The 18,152-nt window shown below is 39.0% G+C and overlaps 1 protein-coding gene across 1 annotated transcript in view; it reads left to right on the top strand.

The window, feature by feature from the left end:
* The first annotated feature begins 1,544 nt into the window (after window positions 1–1,544).
* LOC126976389 (probable peroxisomal acyl-coenzyme A oxidase 1) overlaps window positions 1,545–18,152 on the top strand; it is a 39,303-nt gene continuing 22,695 nt past the window's right edge. The window contains exons 1-4 of the mRNA XM_050824697.1: window positions 1,545–2,002; window positions 7,142–7,298; window positions 8,769–8,937; window positions 13,004–13,127. Coding sequence (XP_050680654.1) covers window positions 1,873–2,002; window positions 7,142–7,298; window positions 8,769–8,937; window positions 13,004–13,127 — 580 coding nt within the window. The 5' untranslated portion in view covers window positions 1,545–1,872. The remainder of the gene's footprint in view (window positions 2,003–7,141; window positions 7,299–8,768; window positions 8,938–13,003; window positions 13,128–18,152) is intronic.

The following is an 18,152-nucleotide window of genomic DNA, read 5'->3' as shown; positions in this document are numbered from 1 at the left end:
GGCGCATCAAGGTTGTTATCAACGGTGCATTCTCCGACTTACAAGCTATATCCGCTGGTGTCCCGCAAGGCTGCGTGCTACCCCCTACACTTTTTCTTCGGCATATCGATGATATGCTGCAAATGCAGTAATATTTATTGCTATGCAGACGACAGCACAGGGTATGCCTCTTACACGGGTCATACGAACATCTCTCGGGATAACCGGGTGCACCGCGCCTCGGCCCATGCTAACGCATTTGATTGATAAGGAATAACAACCAGGTCATAAACTTAGCGCCTTACTTTGTTTTAAAGTAGATAAAACTTAGAAATTTTTCTTTCCACCTCCTCTCTTCGTGAATAAACGAACCGTCTAAAATTTGAGTCGGAAATGTAAGTCACGATTCTTAGAACGACAAAAACAGATTAGCTTTGGTTGCATTGGTGGTGAAAATATAGGTGTAGTCCAGTCAGTATTATATGCTTCTTGCTATATGTTTCTTTGAATGTTACTTTTTTATTTTAAAACATCTAATTATATTATTATAGACTTTTTTGTATTGAGATATATAAATATATTATTATTAATGTCTTATTGAATTATGAATATAAGTAAATTATTTATTATATGTCGAGCGCGTATCTCCAAAGTCAAACGGGCACCGCTGAAAATCAGTGTTGTTTCATAGCCACGGCCGTGTCACAGGTAAACCTGAATCGGTTACCCATTTCCTGCACTGCACAGGAACTCTCTAATGTAAAATCAATTACTATTTAATTACGTTCTTTTTTGGATTGGCTTGTACTTTTATCTTTTAGTATTAAGTGTAACCTGTGAGTGTTTTGTGAAATAAATGTTTATCTTTCTTCTTTCTTTCTTTATTCAAGCTTTTTTTTATCAAATCATATAAAATATAATGGTAAAAATTATAAACAAACTTATAAACAAATAAACTAACTTAAAAAGCGCAGCTGCGCAGGTCCGGCCACATATGGAGTATTGCTTTCACCTCTGGTCTGGCGCACCCCAGTATCACCTCGAACCATTGCTTGCTCTGTGAACGGCTCGATCACTTGGCGTTGCGTAGAGACGTCGCTTCATTGTGTGTCTTCTACCGCATTTATCACGGGGAGTGTTCCATAAAGCTGTTTCACCTGATTCCTGCCGCCGAATTCCACGTTCGCACACCTGTCATCCCCACCATCTGGACGTGTGGCGTTCCACCACAGTGTGGTTCAAGGACCTATTTTCCACGTACAAAAAGGCTATGGAATGGGCTTCCTTGTTTCCTTACTTGGGACGATACGACATGGGTACCTTAAAAAAAGCGCGTACACTTTCCTTAATGGCAACGCCCCTGTTATGTTTGCTGTTGCAAGAGAATGTGGGCAGCGTCTTCATTTGCAATAAAAAAATTATATAAAATGCAAATTGCATATAAATTGTATTATAAAATTCTTGACAACCCTAACTGCAATTTGTTTTGAAATCCGTATCGCCACTATTTCTTATGTTGCTTTTTGCATCAACGTTTGTACGATAGTGGTTCTGCGATTAAATAATTTATACACAATTTGAAAAATTAGTTATGATGTTGTATGAAATTATGTTCGGAATAAACAACTTATTTCAATAAATAAACTTAAATGGTTCCATTTCATATTTCATCTCAAGATTCTTAAGATGTACCTATATTATTATCTGTGTATAGCAGTTATAGTGAACAATAAAATAAAATAAACGGAAGCAAGAATTAAGTCAGTGCATTTTAACCTTAATTAACCGAAAATTCATTTGACTTTCAATGTGTAGTGTCTTATTTATTCACACAGAAGTGCTTGCGCCGAACGGTTTGAAATAATTGAAACGCGTTGATAGTAATACCAAAAAATGAGTTTGAGCAAAACTGAAGTGAACAAGGATCTTCTAAAAGAGAGATCAAGATGTCAGTTTGACATTCAAGAGCTAACTAATGTTTTGGATGGCGGAAAGAGACAAACTTTGAGACGAAAAAAAATGGGTATGAATTGTTTTTACGAGATCTTTTTTCTATTATGTTTTTTATTCAATTATTTTTTTTGTATAACTGATTAAATTCTCAAACTAAAGCCGCGATACATTCTGCAATATCATATTATGAAACCTTTAAACAAATGGCAGCTTATATTAATTTTCCAATTACATTACATTGACCTCTATTATATTTTTAATTCTCTTCGTTTTTTGCCTTTAAGTAAGTATTTAATTATATTATAAAATGTAACTAATCCATATAATATTATGTATTGCATTGAGCAAAGTGGACTTAAGTATCGCAAGTATATTATTTAAAACTCGTTGATATTATCGAAACCGCTGGACTAATTTTGATGGAATCTTCACTGGCAGATAGGTGGTTTTAAAGGGAAAAGTAGTCTTATGAAACTTAATAGGGATTTTGAGTAAAATTTGCTGATAGAACCATAGTGATAAGTAATAGAAAGAAACACTTGTAGGTAATATAGATTTTCATATAATTTTAAAACTTAAACTCTGGATTTTGGTCCAATAGAAACTGTTTTTATATTTGTACTATTTTTGTGTTTTTACACGCTTTTTATTAGCTTCACCTAAATGCATATTTATTTGTAACCGACTCATTTGAGCGCGATTTCGACCCACGGCCAGATTTCGTTCAAACTTCGTAGATATATCGAGGATCGATGACAATACATTAATTTGATAAAATCATTCTATTTTTCAATTTGCAAAATGAGATTTTTGTTTATTTATATAATTTTCATCAATCGTCTATAAGGCGGGAATTGATATTTAAAAATTAGTTTTAAATTTTTTAGTTTGGTTTTCTATAAAAAGCGTGTGCTTTTAGTTTTTTTAATCCTATTTATAATATAATGTATTAGTACATTTTACGGGACTGTGATGGCTAACATGAATCATATTATATAATTAATGTGGTACATACAAGTTTGACAACGCTAAAATATTTTTATTTATTATTTTATCCTGCTTAGCGGTGCCTCCTAACACAGGCGATAGTCATAATGGGAAACAATTGCCCCTAGTTTTTAACTAATTAATGTTAATTGTTAGTTTTGGAGTTTACTCCTTAAGAATCGATTATAAGGCGCCCGGTATGAGAATAATATGGAGAGTAAAACCTACTAATCAAATGGGATAGTAACGTTTTTGGTGCGCATCAATTCTCGCGCCCCTTTCACTTTTCAGTTGTGTGTGTGTGTGTGTGTGTATATATACTTGTGTGTAGCCAGCATACACAGTATTCTGCGTGTGATAACTTACGCATGTAGTATAATATACCTACTAGGGTATGCCAAAATGTAACTTCCTTGATGGACGCCCTGCACATTACAATGCAATGCCGCTCAGGATTCTTGAATATCCCAAAAATTCTGAGTGGCACTACAATTGTTCCTTGAGACATAAGATGTTAAGTCTGATTTGCCCAGTAAATTCACTAACTACGGCAACCTTCAGACCGTACCACAGTAATGTTTACACATTACTGCTTCACGGCAGAAATAGGTGCCGTTGTGGTACCTATAATCTAGCAGGCACCCTGTGCATACGAGCCTCCCACTGGTTCCACATTCTCTTGCAACACCAAGGAAAGGAGCATCTCTATTAGTGTAACCTCATTGCTCTTCAAAATCATGAAGATCACAATAAAACACTATTAACAATTCTTTTGAGTTAAGTAATACATTTGTTTTGAACGTTTTCTGGGATCATGTTGTAAAAGCTTCATGTTAAATACATCACCTCACAAAAGACTTACCATCTCTTAACCGAGTAGTAGGCCTAACAAGTTTATGTTTGTTCCTGGAGTCCGCATGCCTAGGCAACAGTTAAAATGTTGATATCTTTAAATTTTGCTCTTAATCTGATTCAACCTGATTCCTGCCGCCGAATTCCACCTTCGCACGACACGCCACAAGTTAGGATTTCATCCCCACCATCTGGATGTGTGGCGGTCCTCCACAGTGCGGTTTTCAAGGAGCTTTCTTCCTCGTACCACGAAGCTGTGGAATGAGCTTCCGTGTGCGGTGTTTCCGGGACGATACGACATGGGTACCTTCAAGAAAAGCGCGTACACCTTCCTTAAAGGCCGGCAACGCTCTTGTGATTCCTCTGGTGTTGCAGGAGAGTGTGGGCGGCGGTGATCACTTAACACCAGGTGACCCGTACGCTCGTTTGTCCTCCTATTCCATAAAAAAAAATCTAGTCTTCGTTAACGGGCGTTGGGACAGTAAAGTCCGATGGACCAACGATCTGGTCAAGATCACGGGAATTCATTGGATGAGTGCGCGGGACCGATCGTCATGGAAATCTTTGACGATGAGTCTTCCTTCTATTATTGTTTGATATCTAACGCATACATGGGCGACTAAAAACACAGAAGGAGTATTACTTTTATCCCGGTCTAGCGACCTCAGTACAGCCCAAACTAGTGCAGAACTTGGGGCTGCTCAAAACTGCGATGATCCAGTACCTTGTTCGAACTATCTTCGATGTTTCTCTTATTATCTGGGATTTTACTTAATTTGTACAATAATAAATCCCAGAAGTGAGGAATATCACTTTAAAAAAACACAGTATTATCTTCCATGTACCACCAATCAATGGTATCAACATTTTGCAGCTTTGCAATAACAGCTGCAGTTTTAATTTTTTTATTATTATACTTTACAAGATTTTGACAGACAACTTGCACCTTTCATTGTACTAAAAACCGAACCAAATGGAAAACAATTGACTCAATAAAATACTTATTTATAAACGTATCAACTTGCAACCGTAATACATAATAGAATACTGATTTTCGATTATATTACCAATATTTTAAGCGAGCAATGACCTGTAATGATACTAATAAAATAGTTAAAGTATTTTTTAAGATATTGTTCTCATAACTTTATTTATATACAACTAGTTAAACCGACAGACGTTGTTCTGTAAATAATAATTAAAAAACTGTTTTTTTTATGATTTTTCAATAATATTTCATAACATCAAGAATTATTTCGTAAAATATGAAGGCCTACCATCAACTTTTAATAAGCGATGCGCTTCCGATGCAGTTCAGTTTAGGTACCTTAATTGAATCGCTAGAATACGTACCATGAAGTGCCTTTTACTGAATGGTGTTTGGATCGCTTATGAAGAATGAACGAAATACATTTGTCTGTGGTCCGCGGTGTGAGAAAGAGATGACGCTCTACAGTCTTTGCATAAGTTTGTCTCTCTTACTCGAACCATATGCTTTCCGTTTCGAAACCTAAAATTATATGATTTTTGCAGTTTTTTTTTGCGTAGAAATTACTGAAATACATTTTAAAATTGCGCTTTATAGCGTCAAATTATAAACCACTAAGCCTTTTTTTGTACTTATTAAATAATAGTGATATAAATATATATAGTTCTTTGAATTACAAATTAAATGTTTGCTTATGTGCTTTCGTAAAAATAACGAGTTATGAACGCACCTCCATTGATGTTTGATATGACAGGAGCACGGAGTACATTTTTTTTAATTCGTTCTTGCGAACAGGCTATAACCCGGGCCCTTACGACCTCGTCCTTAGTATTTTCATTTTCGGTATTTATTTTCAGTATTTTGTTTTACAAAAAAGTCTAATAAAGTATTCTCATCTCATCTTTCATCAATAAAATTTTTCTTTTCTGTATGTTTTCAATATTCTGAAAAGTTATAAACAACACGATTCACTTTCCTCTCAGGAAGTAGCAACTTTTTTCGAAACGCACATTTTGACACTTAAGCTATCCAGTTTAGGTTGAAATATTAGTTCATGGTACGAATGAATTAACGAACTAAAACAGTTTGCGATTTACTTTTAGACTTGATTTGACGTCAATCTAAATTAAATAGCTCTAATCACGTCGTGGTACGAAATAGCAAAGCAGTTCATTTTAGGTTGTCAGTTGAATCGCAATAAGAGTTCATAGTAGGCCCGCTGTTGTTATAATGAAATCATTTTACAGCAGAACTGTCAAACCGTGGGTCAATAAATTATCTCTTACATATAAGGAAGATGTGTGCAGTTTCATCTAATCTAGTCGTAACTCTTTTGACTATTCTTGAGATTATTCTCCTGTTTTTGTGCAAACCTGACGGAAAGTGAATTCCACCCAAACATGTACAACATAATACCAGAGGTCGAACAACGCGTCACCGGCTTTTAAGGTCTGGTATGCTCTAATCCTGGTGGCCCTTTGGTGGTCGTTGGCTTTGTGGATGTCCACGGGCAGTTATCCCACCGCTTCCCATCACATGAGTTTTCAGTAGGCAGGTTGGTAGGAGCACTTTATGCCACACTCAGTCGAAAACTTTCGCTAGGTCTGCGACCAGTCTAACCACTAACTCCACTCCCTACGACTCACAAGTTTTCGCTTCATCTATTAGTGAGATATACAGGAAGATAAGAGAAACCATACTGCTAATCGGTAACAGTGAAAGTTGGACGAATTCGAGCGTACACCTTTCGGAAGGGATCGCGTGTACTAAAGCCTACTTCCACAATTCTGTGACTACACCTGTTGGGTGCTGGTGTGGGAAATGACTTGTGTCGACACTATGGCCCCTTCTCATTTCCAAGTTACGTCAGTGGTGCTGGGGCTACTGCTTCGACTGCCGAAGACAGCAAAAGTCGCAAATATGTCGGTCTCAGTGAGTCTTACATTGTTGTGCCGTTTTGTGTCGCGACACTCGGCCCGTGGCGCCCAGAGGCGCTGAGAATGTACAAAGTACTACTATCTTCTCGCCTCAATACAGCTTGTGGCAACCCAAGCGCTGGCAGTTATTTCGGTCAACGGATCAGCCTAGCTATCCTACGTGGAAATGCTACCGGTATTATTAGTACGCTTCCCCGTAATTATAGTTTTAATTTAATGTAATCATAGTATTGTAATTAATATAGTTACATAAACCTTTTTTAATTTAAATAATGATTTTGTGAAATGCAAAAAAGTGTGACACGGATTTCTTGTCACATCTTCTCATTAAAACTTATTTTTTCCGAAGTGGTGGTAAATAAAATGTATAACGTTAACATTAATCAGTTCTTTGACCTTATTGGATACTGAATTGAATTGAATTAATTTGTTATAATGATTATAGAGGACTTTGTACTCAGTGGTGATGCACATAAGGACGAAGTTCCCGATGAATGTCTGAGCATAAAGGAACGATATGAAAATGCGGTGAAGAAGTCTTGTTTATATGGATCCATGCTTAGGCCGAAGTTGCTTAAGATGAGAGGCCTCGATAGTTTTGGGTACGTTATCAGTATTTTTAGATCATCATTAACTTTACTTTTTTTAATGAAGATAAGGCTCGAGACGAGCAGGACTTTCAGCTGATGGTTATTGATACGTCCTACCCATTACAATGCAGTGCCACTCAGGATTCTTGAAAACCCCAAAAATTCTGAGTGGCACTACAATAATTTTACTAACTACGGCGCCCTTCAGACCGAAACACAGTTATGTTTACAAATTACTACTTCACGGCCGAAGTATACGCCGTTCTGGTACCCATAATCTAGCCGGCTTCCTGTGCAAAGGAGCCCCCAGTAGAATGATGTACATCTGATGGTGATACGCCCTGCCCGATGCATTGCCGCTCAGTGTTCTTGAAAAAATCAAAACTTTAGAAAGAGCTTTGCTCTTGTTTCATTGAGACATAAAATGTTAAGTCTAAGAATAATCGATCACCAAATAATCACGAACACATAGTTCACCAAATTTCATACATTTTAAAATGGCACTAAAATAAGTTTGTTTTGCTTCTCCTGAACTAGTTCATACTAGGATTTGGACAGCCAAATAGCCCAGTAATATCAATAGCAACTGCTTCCTTTGAACCGAAACACAAATAATGCTTGCATGCCATTTTCGCCAACATGCAGTACATGTCGGCAGAAAAAGGTTCTGTGGTCTCTTTTTTTGCCAGCACATTGTGCTATGAGACTTGTAAGATAAACAAAAAGATCGAATCTAACCTAAGATTTTGCGGGTCGCTGGTTCTGCGAAGTAGACGTCAGATAGGCACTTCTGACCAGGTATTGGTTGGACGCAGCAAGAAGAGCATAAAGTGAGACCTAAGTAGTATCTTTGGATGAGCTGTCAACAAAAGATACAATACTGACTGGATCGTATCAATCTACGAATGTAGTGTCAATGTGATGCAATTCACGCATAATAATTGTTGACGTGGTCCTCAAAATCAACGCTCAGTGTATGAGTTAACATTGTCATCTAGTTACGCCACTGACCTCTACTATACACCACTGGACTGGCGGCTCTCAAAGTGCTTTTGTGCCTGTTTGATATTCGCCACTTTGGCGCTGTTGGCCATGTAGTGAGAGTCTGCATAACTAAAACTAGGGATATCAACCTCAGCAAACATCGATAGATGGTGGTATTTATAAAAAAAAATGTCTACTTACGTTGATTCTTGAAGTATAAATAACAAGGAAAACGAATGAATTGTACGTTCCTTCGCAGCCATTAGTATATACGTCAAAATTAGTTTTCTGGACGCTTGCGAGTGGCGCTTCAAATAGGCACAAAAAATTTGCTGTCAAACATATGGAACAACCTGTCCAGTGGGATTTATACAGGTCGGTGTGTTACCCAATAGAAACTGATTAGTTACATTAGTCTGTGTTAGTTATAAATTTACCATAGGAATTGGAACCTTAATTATCTCAGTAATTAAAATTATAATTCATGTTTGGTTGTAGGACCCCAACGATCAGAAGATTGGCTGATGCATACTTTAAGGAGATATCTCCGTTCCTTCTACACATGGGAATGTTTATACCAACGATAATAGGCCAGGGTAGCCCGGAGCAACAGGCAGAGTGGTTACCAAAAGCACTTAGTTTTCAAGTCATCGGTACATACGCACAGGTATGAAACAACTATGAATATTGTATTATGAAAGAGTCTGCACCCAGCGCTTTCATCTTCAAATGAAAATGGTTTGTCATACAGCGTGACAGGAGAGCAAATCAGCCGTAATCATAAAAAAAAATATGGTAAATAATTGAAGTTTTGAAATTTTCAAACAAAGTAATTGTACATTTAGAAAACAAAATTTTTAATCACTCTCACGTGGGCGCCGGGTGGGAGAAGTGTCAGTGCATAAGCTATCTCGCGGCTACTAGATTATGTACAGGCTGTTCCAAAATGATGTTATATAAATTGGTTTATTTAGGTGTATTTTATATATTTTTTATTTTTGGATTTATTTTTTTATGTTTAAGGTTAAGTAGCTTTACCCGTGTGTTCATTTAATGTCGCTATTGTGGCACCACGCTGTATAAACCAATACCTAAAAGAAAAAGTTATGTGGTATCCTGGAGTTTTAAATGTACTTACTACAAAGTATCAATGGGAGGTTCCTTTGCACAGGATGCCGGCTAGATTATGGGTACCACAACGGCGCCTATTTCTGCCGTGAAGCAGTAATGTGTAAACATTATTGTGTTTCGGTCAGAAGGGCGCCGTAGCTAGTGAAATTACTGGGCAAATGAGACTTAACATCTTATGTCTCAAGGAGAAATTATTGTAGTGCCACTCAGAATTTTTGGATTTTTCAAGAATCCTGAGCGGCACTGCATTGTAATGGACAGAGCGTATCAATTACCTTGAGCTGAACGTCCTGCTCGTCATGTCGTAGGTATGGTACCTAGGAATATTACATTACTTTTTTATGCCAACTACTAACTTAACAAAAATAAATATTTTGGACAGCTGCGTACCATTTTTTTTTATTTCACCATCGAAAATCCCGTCAAAATCAGAAATTTTACCCGCATCTTGTCAATGTCAATTCAACAACCGTGTTTTGCAAGAAACACGGTTGTTGAATTGACATTACATGACATTGGTTACGGACAATCACTTTGTGGAATAAGCTGCAAGCCAAACCGGTACCACTTAGGGACCTTTAAGGTTAGAATAATTGAGAGCAAAATTAAAAAAAAACTTGACTGTTGCTTCTCAATATATTCTTGATAATGTAATGTATGTTCATACGCACATAAGTGAATTTGCTAGAGACTGTCATAACCATAATGTTAACACCAGGAACAGATATAAACTTAAATGCCTACTACTCGGCTAAGTCGTGTTACTAAGTCTATTGTGGGGCGATGTATATGCTAATACAACAAGATCCCAGAAAATGTTCAAAACTAAAGTATTACGCTATTCAAAAGAATTGTTAAAAAACGTTTGTGTGGTATTAGTTACTATAACATAAATGACTTTCCTAACGATAACATAGATTGGGAATGGAGCGACCGCCCTCCAGCTATTAAATAATAAGTTTAATTGTACAATATTACTTTGTAAACCTATTTAAAAAAATAAGTTTGTTCCGCCCATTCTTCTCAGGTCTGAGGCATTCGTTTTGGAATGGATGATAGTTTTTCACTTTCAATAAGTGATGTCACATCCTATTTTGAATAAAAATATTTGAATTTGAATTAGAGCATTCCTACTCCCAAAATCTCGTGATCCCTGGTATTGTGGATACCCATAGTTGTATGGTATTTCACCTCCCATAGCTCTCCAACTAGCCAGGCCCTCTTGCCCATTAGCCCCCCTTTCAAATAGATAATCTTTCCGAAAATGATGTTAATTTGGAACTAATTTAAAAACTAATTATTAATTACAAAAAAATATACTAATATTAATGTGTAATGTTCACGAGCCAGGCGTGAAGCAAAAACGTTGATTATCAAGTTCCATAATCAAATTAGATTTTATAATTACATCAATAATCTTATCAAGGCCAGAATATGTTTAGACTTAAGTGCAAAATGTACTTTAAACGTGTAACAAAAACATTATATAGAAGCATACACCTAATCGTCATGGAATCTTTGGGGGGCTTTGTCCAGCAGTGGACGTCTTCCGGCTGATGATGATGATGGTACATCTAATAATGGGTTTACGGTTACGAAAATTCCATTCAGTGTAGATTTCATTTATGTCGGAAGTACCTCGAAAGTGGTCTAAGTTTATCAGTTGATAGTGTGCTGGTATTTAGGGTTCTGTATTACTAAGACCAGTGGGAGGCTCTTTTACACAGGATGTCTGAAGGTCGCGGTAGCTAGTGAAAATTACTGGGCAAATGAGTCTTAACATCTTATGTCTCAAGGTGACGAGCGCAATTGTAGTGCCGTTCAGAATTTTTGGGCTTTTCAATAATCCATTAAACTGCATTGTAATTGGCAGGGCGTATCAATTACCATCAGCTGAACGTCATGCTCGTCTCGTCCCGTATTTTTATAAAAAAGTACTAAGACTCCAATGTCTATCCCTCCGTCTGTTTCTCAGTAGCATCTTGGACCGCAGTAGTTCATCACTTCAGCCGAAAGATGTCCCCTGCTTAACAAAGTCCACCCCCAAAGATCTCTGTCACTGTCATTGCATACAACAAATACCATATTATAAATGTAACTAGTTGACCCAGCAAACATCGTATTGCCATATAACATATTAAAAAAAATCAATTATTAAAATTTTGATGCAACCGATTCTCAGACCTACCAAATATATCGTACTACAATTATTGTATTCGATTGCCATCTTGCAACCCTATATCGGTTTGGTGGATGGAACAGAAAAAAATAAAAGTCGTGATAAAAAAATAGTTGTAGATCAAGAAGAAAATTTTAATTTGTATATATTTTTCAATGCTGAATGATAATAAAAAACAAAAAAAATGTCAAAAAATAAAAATAAAAATGGGGTGGACTACTCTTAACCTTTAGGGGGATGGAAAATAGATAGTAGCCGATTCATAGACCTACTGAATATGCATATAAAATTTGGTAAAAATCAGTAAAGCCGTTTCGGAGGAGTAAGGTGACTAACATTGTGACACGAGAATTTTATATATAAGATAAATATGTTTATTTAACATACCACCATTGATATAAATCAAGCTAAAATTATATTACTCAACTAGATATTTTTTAGTATTTTACTGCATCATCATACAAAGTTATTTAACCACAAGATTGTGTTGTTGGCAATTCAACAACTTATACCAATCAAACAAAAACATATAAATTACTAAACTTTCTAGAAATGTATGAAAGTATTCATGAATATTCGATTGTCATTGTATTAACGAATTGAGTTCAAATCAGGTCACATTACGATGTTTATTGTTCTGGCACTGTTCTATTTTGAGGAATAAATGAACGAACAAGTTACCGGGGTCTCCTTATGGCAAGTGATCATCGCCAAACCAAACTATCAGGGTATCATCACTAAAATTTTAGTAACAGGGAGGATTATATGAAAGTTCGTTATGTTAGCGAGTGCTAATAGTAACTACAATGATAATAAGGGACGAGACATAATTGATACGCCCTGTCCAATGCAGTGCCGGTCAGGATTCTTGAAAAATCTAAAAACTTTGAGTGGCACTACAATTGCGCTGAGACAAAAGGTGTTAAGTCTCATTTGGCCAGTAAATTCACTAGCTACGGCACCCTTCAGACCGAAACACAGTAATGTTTACACTGCTGTGGTACCCATAATCTAGCTGGCATCTCGTGTAAAGGATCCTCCCACTTTTATTAATTAAAGAATTAAAACGCGTATTGTAACTGTACTTTTACATTAGGGCTTTGTGTAAAAGCTACATTTTCATTAGGTGATTGTTGTTTAACCAGTAGTTATTCAGTCCGTGATATTGGAAAGTTCAAGAAAGGTTACGGGTCACTTAAATAATTTAAAAAAAGAAACTTGAACGCAAAACCCTATCGTAAAAAGAAGTTATAGTCGTGTTTGAATTCTTTAAAAAGTATTTTATTTATATAAATATACAATACTATTCACTTTTTTCAATATTTTGGCCCTAAGAGAGAGCGTTATTGCTTGAAATAATTTAACTAATCCATAATAATGACGTGTTAATAAAATAATGTGTTATATATACTTTTGATTTCAGACAGAATTGGGACATGGTACATTCATTCGTGGGCTGGAGACGACAGCGACGTACGATCCGAACTCAGAAGAGTTTGTGCTACACAGCCCCACTCTGTCATCGTACAAATGGTGGGCTGGAGGATGTAAGTACAGAAATTTATCTTAATTAAAAAAAATATTCATATAAGGGTTATTAATTAGTCCGTAAATCCCTTGCGTTTTGATAATAGATAGACATGTTGTTCAACACGTCTTTAACTATTACTTTTGGCGAAGAGTAAGCAGAAAACACGCAAACATGTTGTTTTTAGACAAGTTTTGTGGTGAAAGTATAGCATTTCGAGCTACGAACACTACTTAATCCTGTTACACATATCCTTAAGTCTTATTTGTAGGTTGCTAATGCTTGCTACCACATTTCTTTGAAGTTAAACATGTTTTTTGGCCATGACGTGACGCATTTTTTTGGTACTTCTCTCAGAAAAGTTATTCTTATAGCTTGTACTTTTTTGTGTAGGTTCATTTATTCAGATTAGTAGTGAATAACGAGGATTGTAAGCATATAAACTTTTTTTTTATATATGAGAGGGGGCAAACGGGCAAGAGGCTCACGGGATGGGGAGAGGTGAGGCAACCGCCCATGGACATCCGCAACAACAGGTGTGTCAAGAAATGCGTTGCCGGCCTTTAAGGTGGGAGTATGCTTTTTTCTTGAAGGTCCCTAAGTCGTATCTGTTCGGGAAGACCGCTGCCGGTAGTTGATTCCACAAAGTGGCTGTGCGAGGCAAGAAATTTCGAAGAAAACGCGTGGTTGTGGAATGCCAGACGTCTACGTGATGCGAATGGTACTTTGCACGTAATGTCCGATGGTGGAATTCGGCCGCTGGAATCAACCCGAACAGCTCCTCTGAGCACTCCCCGTGATAAATGCGGTAGAAGATGCAGAGAGAACCCACATCTCTACGCACTGCTAGAGAATCAAGCCGATCGGAGATGACTTGGTCGTCGAATGGAAGAAGCTGGTACTGGGGAGCACCCGCCCAGAGGTGAGAACAGTACTCCATGTGAGGCCGAATTTGCGACTTATAAAGTTGCAGGCGGTGGCTTTTAGTGAAGTACTGTCTTGCCTTACTGAGTACACCAAGCTTTTTAGAGGCCAGTTTGGCCTTCTCTTCCAAGTGACCACGGAACTGAACGTTGCTCGATATATCGACGCCAAGTATGCCAATACAGGCTGTGGCAGTTAGAAGAGTGATCTCGAATCGAGGGGATACGACAAAGGGAGACTTTTTAGTGGTGAATGCACAAACTTGTGTCTTCTTGGGGTTGAATTGGACTAAATTTTGTCGGCCCCATTCCGAAACTTTGCAAAGCATAGTCTCGATTTCAGACACAAGTTTGATCCGGTTCTCGTCGACGCTATCCCGGGACATGTTGGCACGGCCGGTGTAGGAAGCATACCCCGTGCTGTCGTCTGCATAGCAATTAATATTGCTGATTTGCAGCATATCATTGATATGCAGAAGAAACAGCGTAGGGGATAGCACACAGCCTTGCGGGACACCAGAGTTTATGGGTTTTAAGTCGGAGCATGCACCCTTGATAACAACCTTGTTGCTCCGATCAGCCAAAAAGCTAGTGACCCATTTGCACAACTTCTCGGGAAGCCCATAGGATGGCAGTTTCGCTATCAGCGCTTTATGCCACACCCGATCAAAGGCCTTCGCTATGTCCAAACTCACCGCCAACGCCTCTCCCTTCGACTCAACCGCTTGCGCCCATTTATGGGTGAGGTACGCAAGAAGATCACCAGCTGAGCGACCCTGACGGAAACCGTACTGGCAGTCGCTGATCAGCTGGTGCCCCTCTAGGTATCCCAAGAGCTGGCGGTTGATGATCGACTCCATTACTTTGGAGAAAATGGAGGTAATGGCAATGGGGCGGTAGTTGGACGGATCTGAGCGTACACCTTTCTTAGGGATCGGGTGCACTAAAGCCGCCTTCCATAATTTCGGGACTACGCCTGATGAGTAGGAGAGCCGGAAAAGACGGGTCCTTAGATCGGCGCCAGTTCCGGAGCACATGTCCGCAGCACTATCGGGGGAATGCCATCGGGCCCGCTCGATTTGTGAATGTCCAAGGTGAGAAGCGCCTTAAGCACGGCACCATGCCGGATTTTTACCTCCGGCATATATGAATCGCACCAAGGAATATGCGGTGGTGGTGCACCTTGGTCATCCAGAGTCGAGTTGGACGCGAAGAGGGAGCCCAGGAGATCAGCTTTCTCTTTCACGTCATGGGCCAGCGAGTCATCATGCCTGTGCAGTGGTGGAATGGCTGGCTGGCAGAAGTTTCCTTGGACAGCCTTGGCGAGCGACCAGAACGCACGAGTTCCCGAGGGAAGGCGTGCAAGTCTCTCGCCAATTCTGCCAATGTGCTTCGACTTTGCGTCAGCAATAACTCTTTTGAAGGACCTGGAGGCATGATTAAAGTGTTTTTTAAGTTCGCTGGAATTCACATCCACACATCAATAGATACCACCGCATTGACCCAAGCCTGATAGCACTCCTGCTTTCGGCGAGAGGCCATTTTGCAGGAGCGGTCAAACCATGGTTGGGACCTGCCACCGATAGGCACAGAGGAGGATGGAATGAAGAGCCATACCTTGCAGTACCACATCAGCAACAGCATCAGCAGCGGCATTTGGATCTCCCAGCGAAAAACAGATCTGCCTCCACGGGTAGGATGCAAAAAAGCACCGCATCTCGTCCCACTCTGCTGACCTATAGTGCCACACGCGGCTACAGCCTAAGAAGTTGGGCCGTGTTGGGCGCGTGATCGGCACGGTGCTCCGGATCAGGCAGTGGTCCGATGACCCCAGAGAAGGGTCAACGGAAACTAGGTAGCCGTCCGGATGTGAGGTCAACAGAAGGTCCAACAGTGAAGGTGTATGATCTTGCACATCTGGGATTCGCGTTGGCGCAATAACCAGTTGCGTCAGACCATATGCTAAGGCGAAGTCGTGAACAGATCTCCCTGCATGATCGGTGGTACGTGAGCCTAGCCATTCGGCGTGGTGGGCGTTAAAATCGCCAAGAAACACGATCTCTGCAGTGGGGATCTGCTCCAACACGGAATCTGTAACCATTTGGATGTGTTCGAGGAGCCGGTCAGTCTCTGCGTTACCGCTATGGGACCTATACAGGCATGCGTAGATTCGCGCATGGTCATCGCAGTCTACACGCAGCCAGATGATGGATAGGTCCTGTCCTTCAAGAAAACTCAGGGGTCAAGAACAGACATCCTCCCTGACGTAAACGCACACGCCAGCCCGTGGTATAAAGGAGTGTTCCAAATTATACCCCGGGTAGGAAAGGTAAGATGAATCAGCTAGGGAGGATATCTGTGTCTCGGTTAAAAAGAGCAGGGCTGGCTTCGCCGTCTCCAGGTGAAAGTGGACGGCATTTAAATTTGAGCGAAGCCCCCTGATGTTGCAAAAGTCCACAGCGAGTGTGGAGGAGGGTGGTTTGAGCCTCCTGCTCTGTTTGCCCCGAGTCAGCGCAGATTTGCCCCCTCCAGAATACGCGGGGCAGCCTGGGCAACCACTGTTAGGTACAGGCCCTAATTGTGGACGCCCAGGGACGGATTCTCCAGGGCTGCATAGCCTGGTACCGTCCTGGAGTAGTCTCGTTTTAGTCTGTGCTGCCATTTGTATTTGGGAGGGGGGGTGTAGGCCTCCGGATACCCCACTCACCGGACGAAACACAGCGGCATAGCCGCTATTTCACGCCAGTTTCAAGTGGGGGAGTGGTATTTCTCCGGGCGTGCCCGCCCAATTCGGTGGTGTTCGTGAGGACCCAACATGGCACTACCACTCTTATAAACTGTTTTCCACGCAAGAATTTTGAAAATATTGGTTTTGTTACATAGATGGCGGGCCGACAGCCGTGAACTCATATCGCTCAAGGTCGCTGGCATTTAGTGACGCCTTTAGTATTCATCATTAATAAAAAATGAGGCAAAGACAATCAAAATACAGTTTATATAAGCAAAACCATAATAAACTTCCCACATGTCGTTAAAAACAATGCAAGAGAATAAATAAAGTACAATGATTAAGCTATAACATTCAACAGGGTAATTAGCGAGCGGTAGGTGTTATAAAATTCTTAAAACAAGGAAAGCAATAACATCATAAACGAAATATTCAATTTAATTCAATTCAAAAATTCTTTATTTACTGTTAAACTTTATAAGAAACTAGCTGACCCTGACCCTGACATTAAAATCGCGATACAAAAGTAACTGTTGATCGTAGATGGGTGAAAATTTGAATTTGTATGTGATTTTTAATGCTGACTCATAATCAAATAAATTAAAAAAAAAATTCGTGTGAACATTAGGGGGATGAAAAATAGATGTTGTCCAATTCTCAGACCTACCCAATATGCACTCAAAATTTCATGAGAATCGGTCAAGCCGTTTCGGAGGAGTTCAATGTTTAACACCATGACACGAAAATTTTATATATTAGATTTAATGCAAGTCAGGATGAAGTACTAATTTTACAACAGCATTCAAATAAGTGTTACAATATTCATTAACAATAAATTTAGAAACATTAATTACAACTATCCTTATCATTCACATAATCTTTCACATTTTATGGAGCCTAGTAGATGGAATTGCGTGTTTATGCAAAGAGAATTTAAACACTACGTTAAAGTTTATGTTTGTTTCGAGTATTGACATTATTTATCATCACAATTCTTTCTAAATTGGCTAATTTGTTTATGAGCGTATATGAGGTTCTCATGTATGTACTGGCAGTGTACTGTCATAATATTAATTTCACTAAACTTTTCTCTCAATGAATCACTTGAACGCATTTTATGGACTGCTCGAATTGCCCTTTTCTGCAGCACAAATATGTTCTCAATATCTGCGGCCCTACCCCACAATATAATTCGGCTTCACTTATCATTATATAATCACTTAGAAATTCAGCTGTATATTCTTAAATAAAACATTTAAATTTATTTATAGATTATGCCTGAACAGTGGCTGGGAGTTTATTATAAAAGTGTATACATTTACCCTTAAAACTATTATTTTTCTTATGAAGCCTACTAGAATTAGTTACAAGCAATCCCTTATTTCTAGCATTA

This window comes from Leptidea sinapis, chromosome 40 (assembly GCF_905404315.1).
Source record: "Leptidea sinapis chromosome 40, ilLepSina1.1, whole genome shotgun sequence".
Lineage (NCBI taxonomy): Eukaryota > Metazoa > Arthropoda > Insecta > Lepidoptera > Pieridae > Leptidea > Leptidea sinapis.
This window is presented reverse-complemented; position numbering and strand designations above follow the sequence as displayed.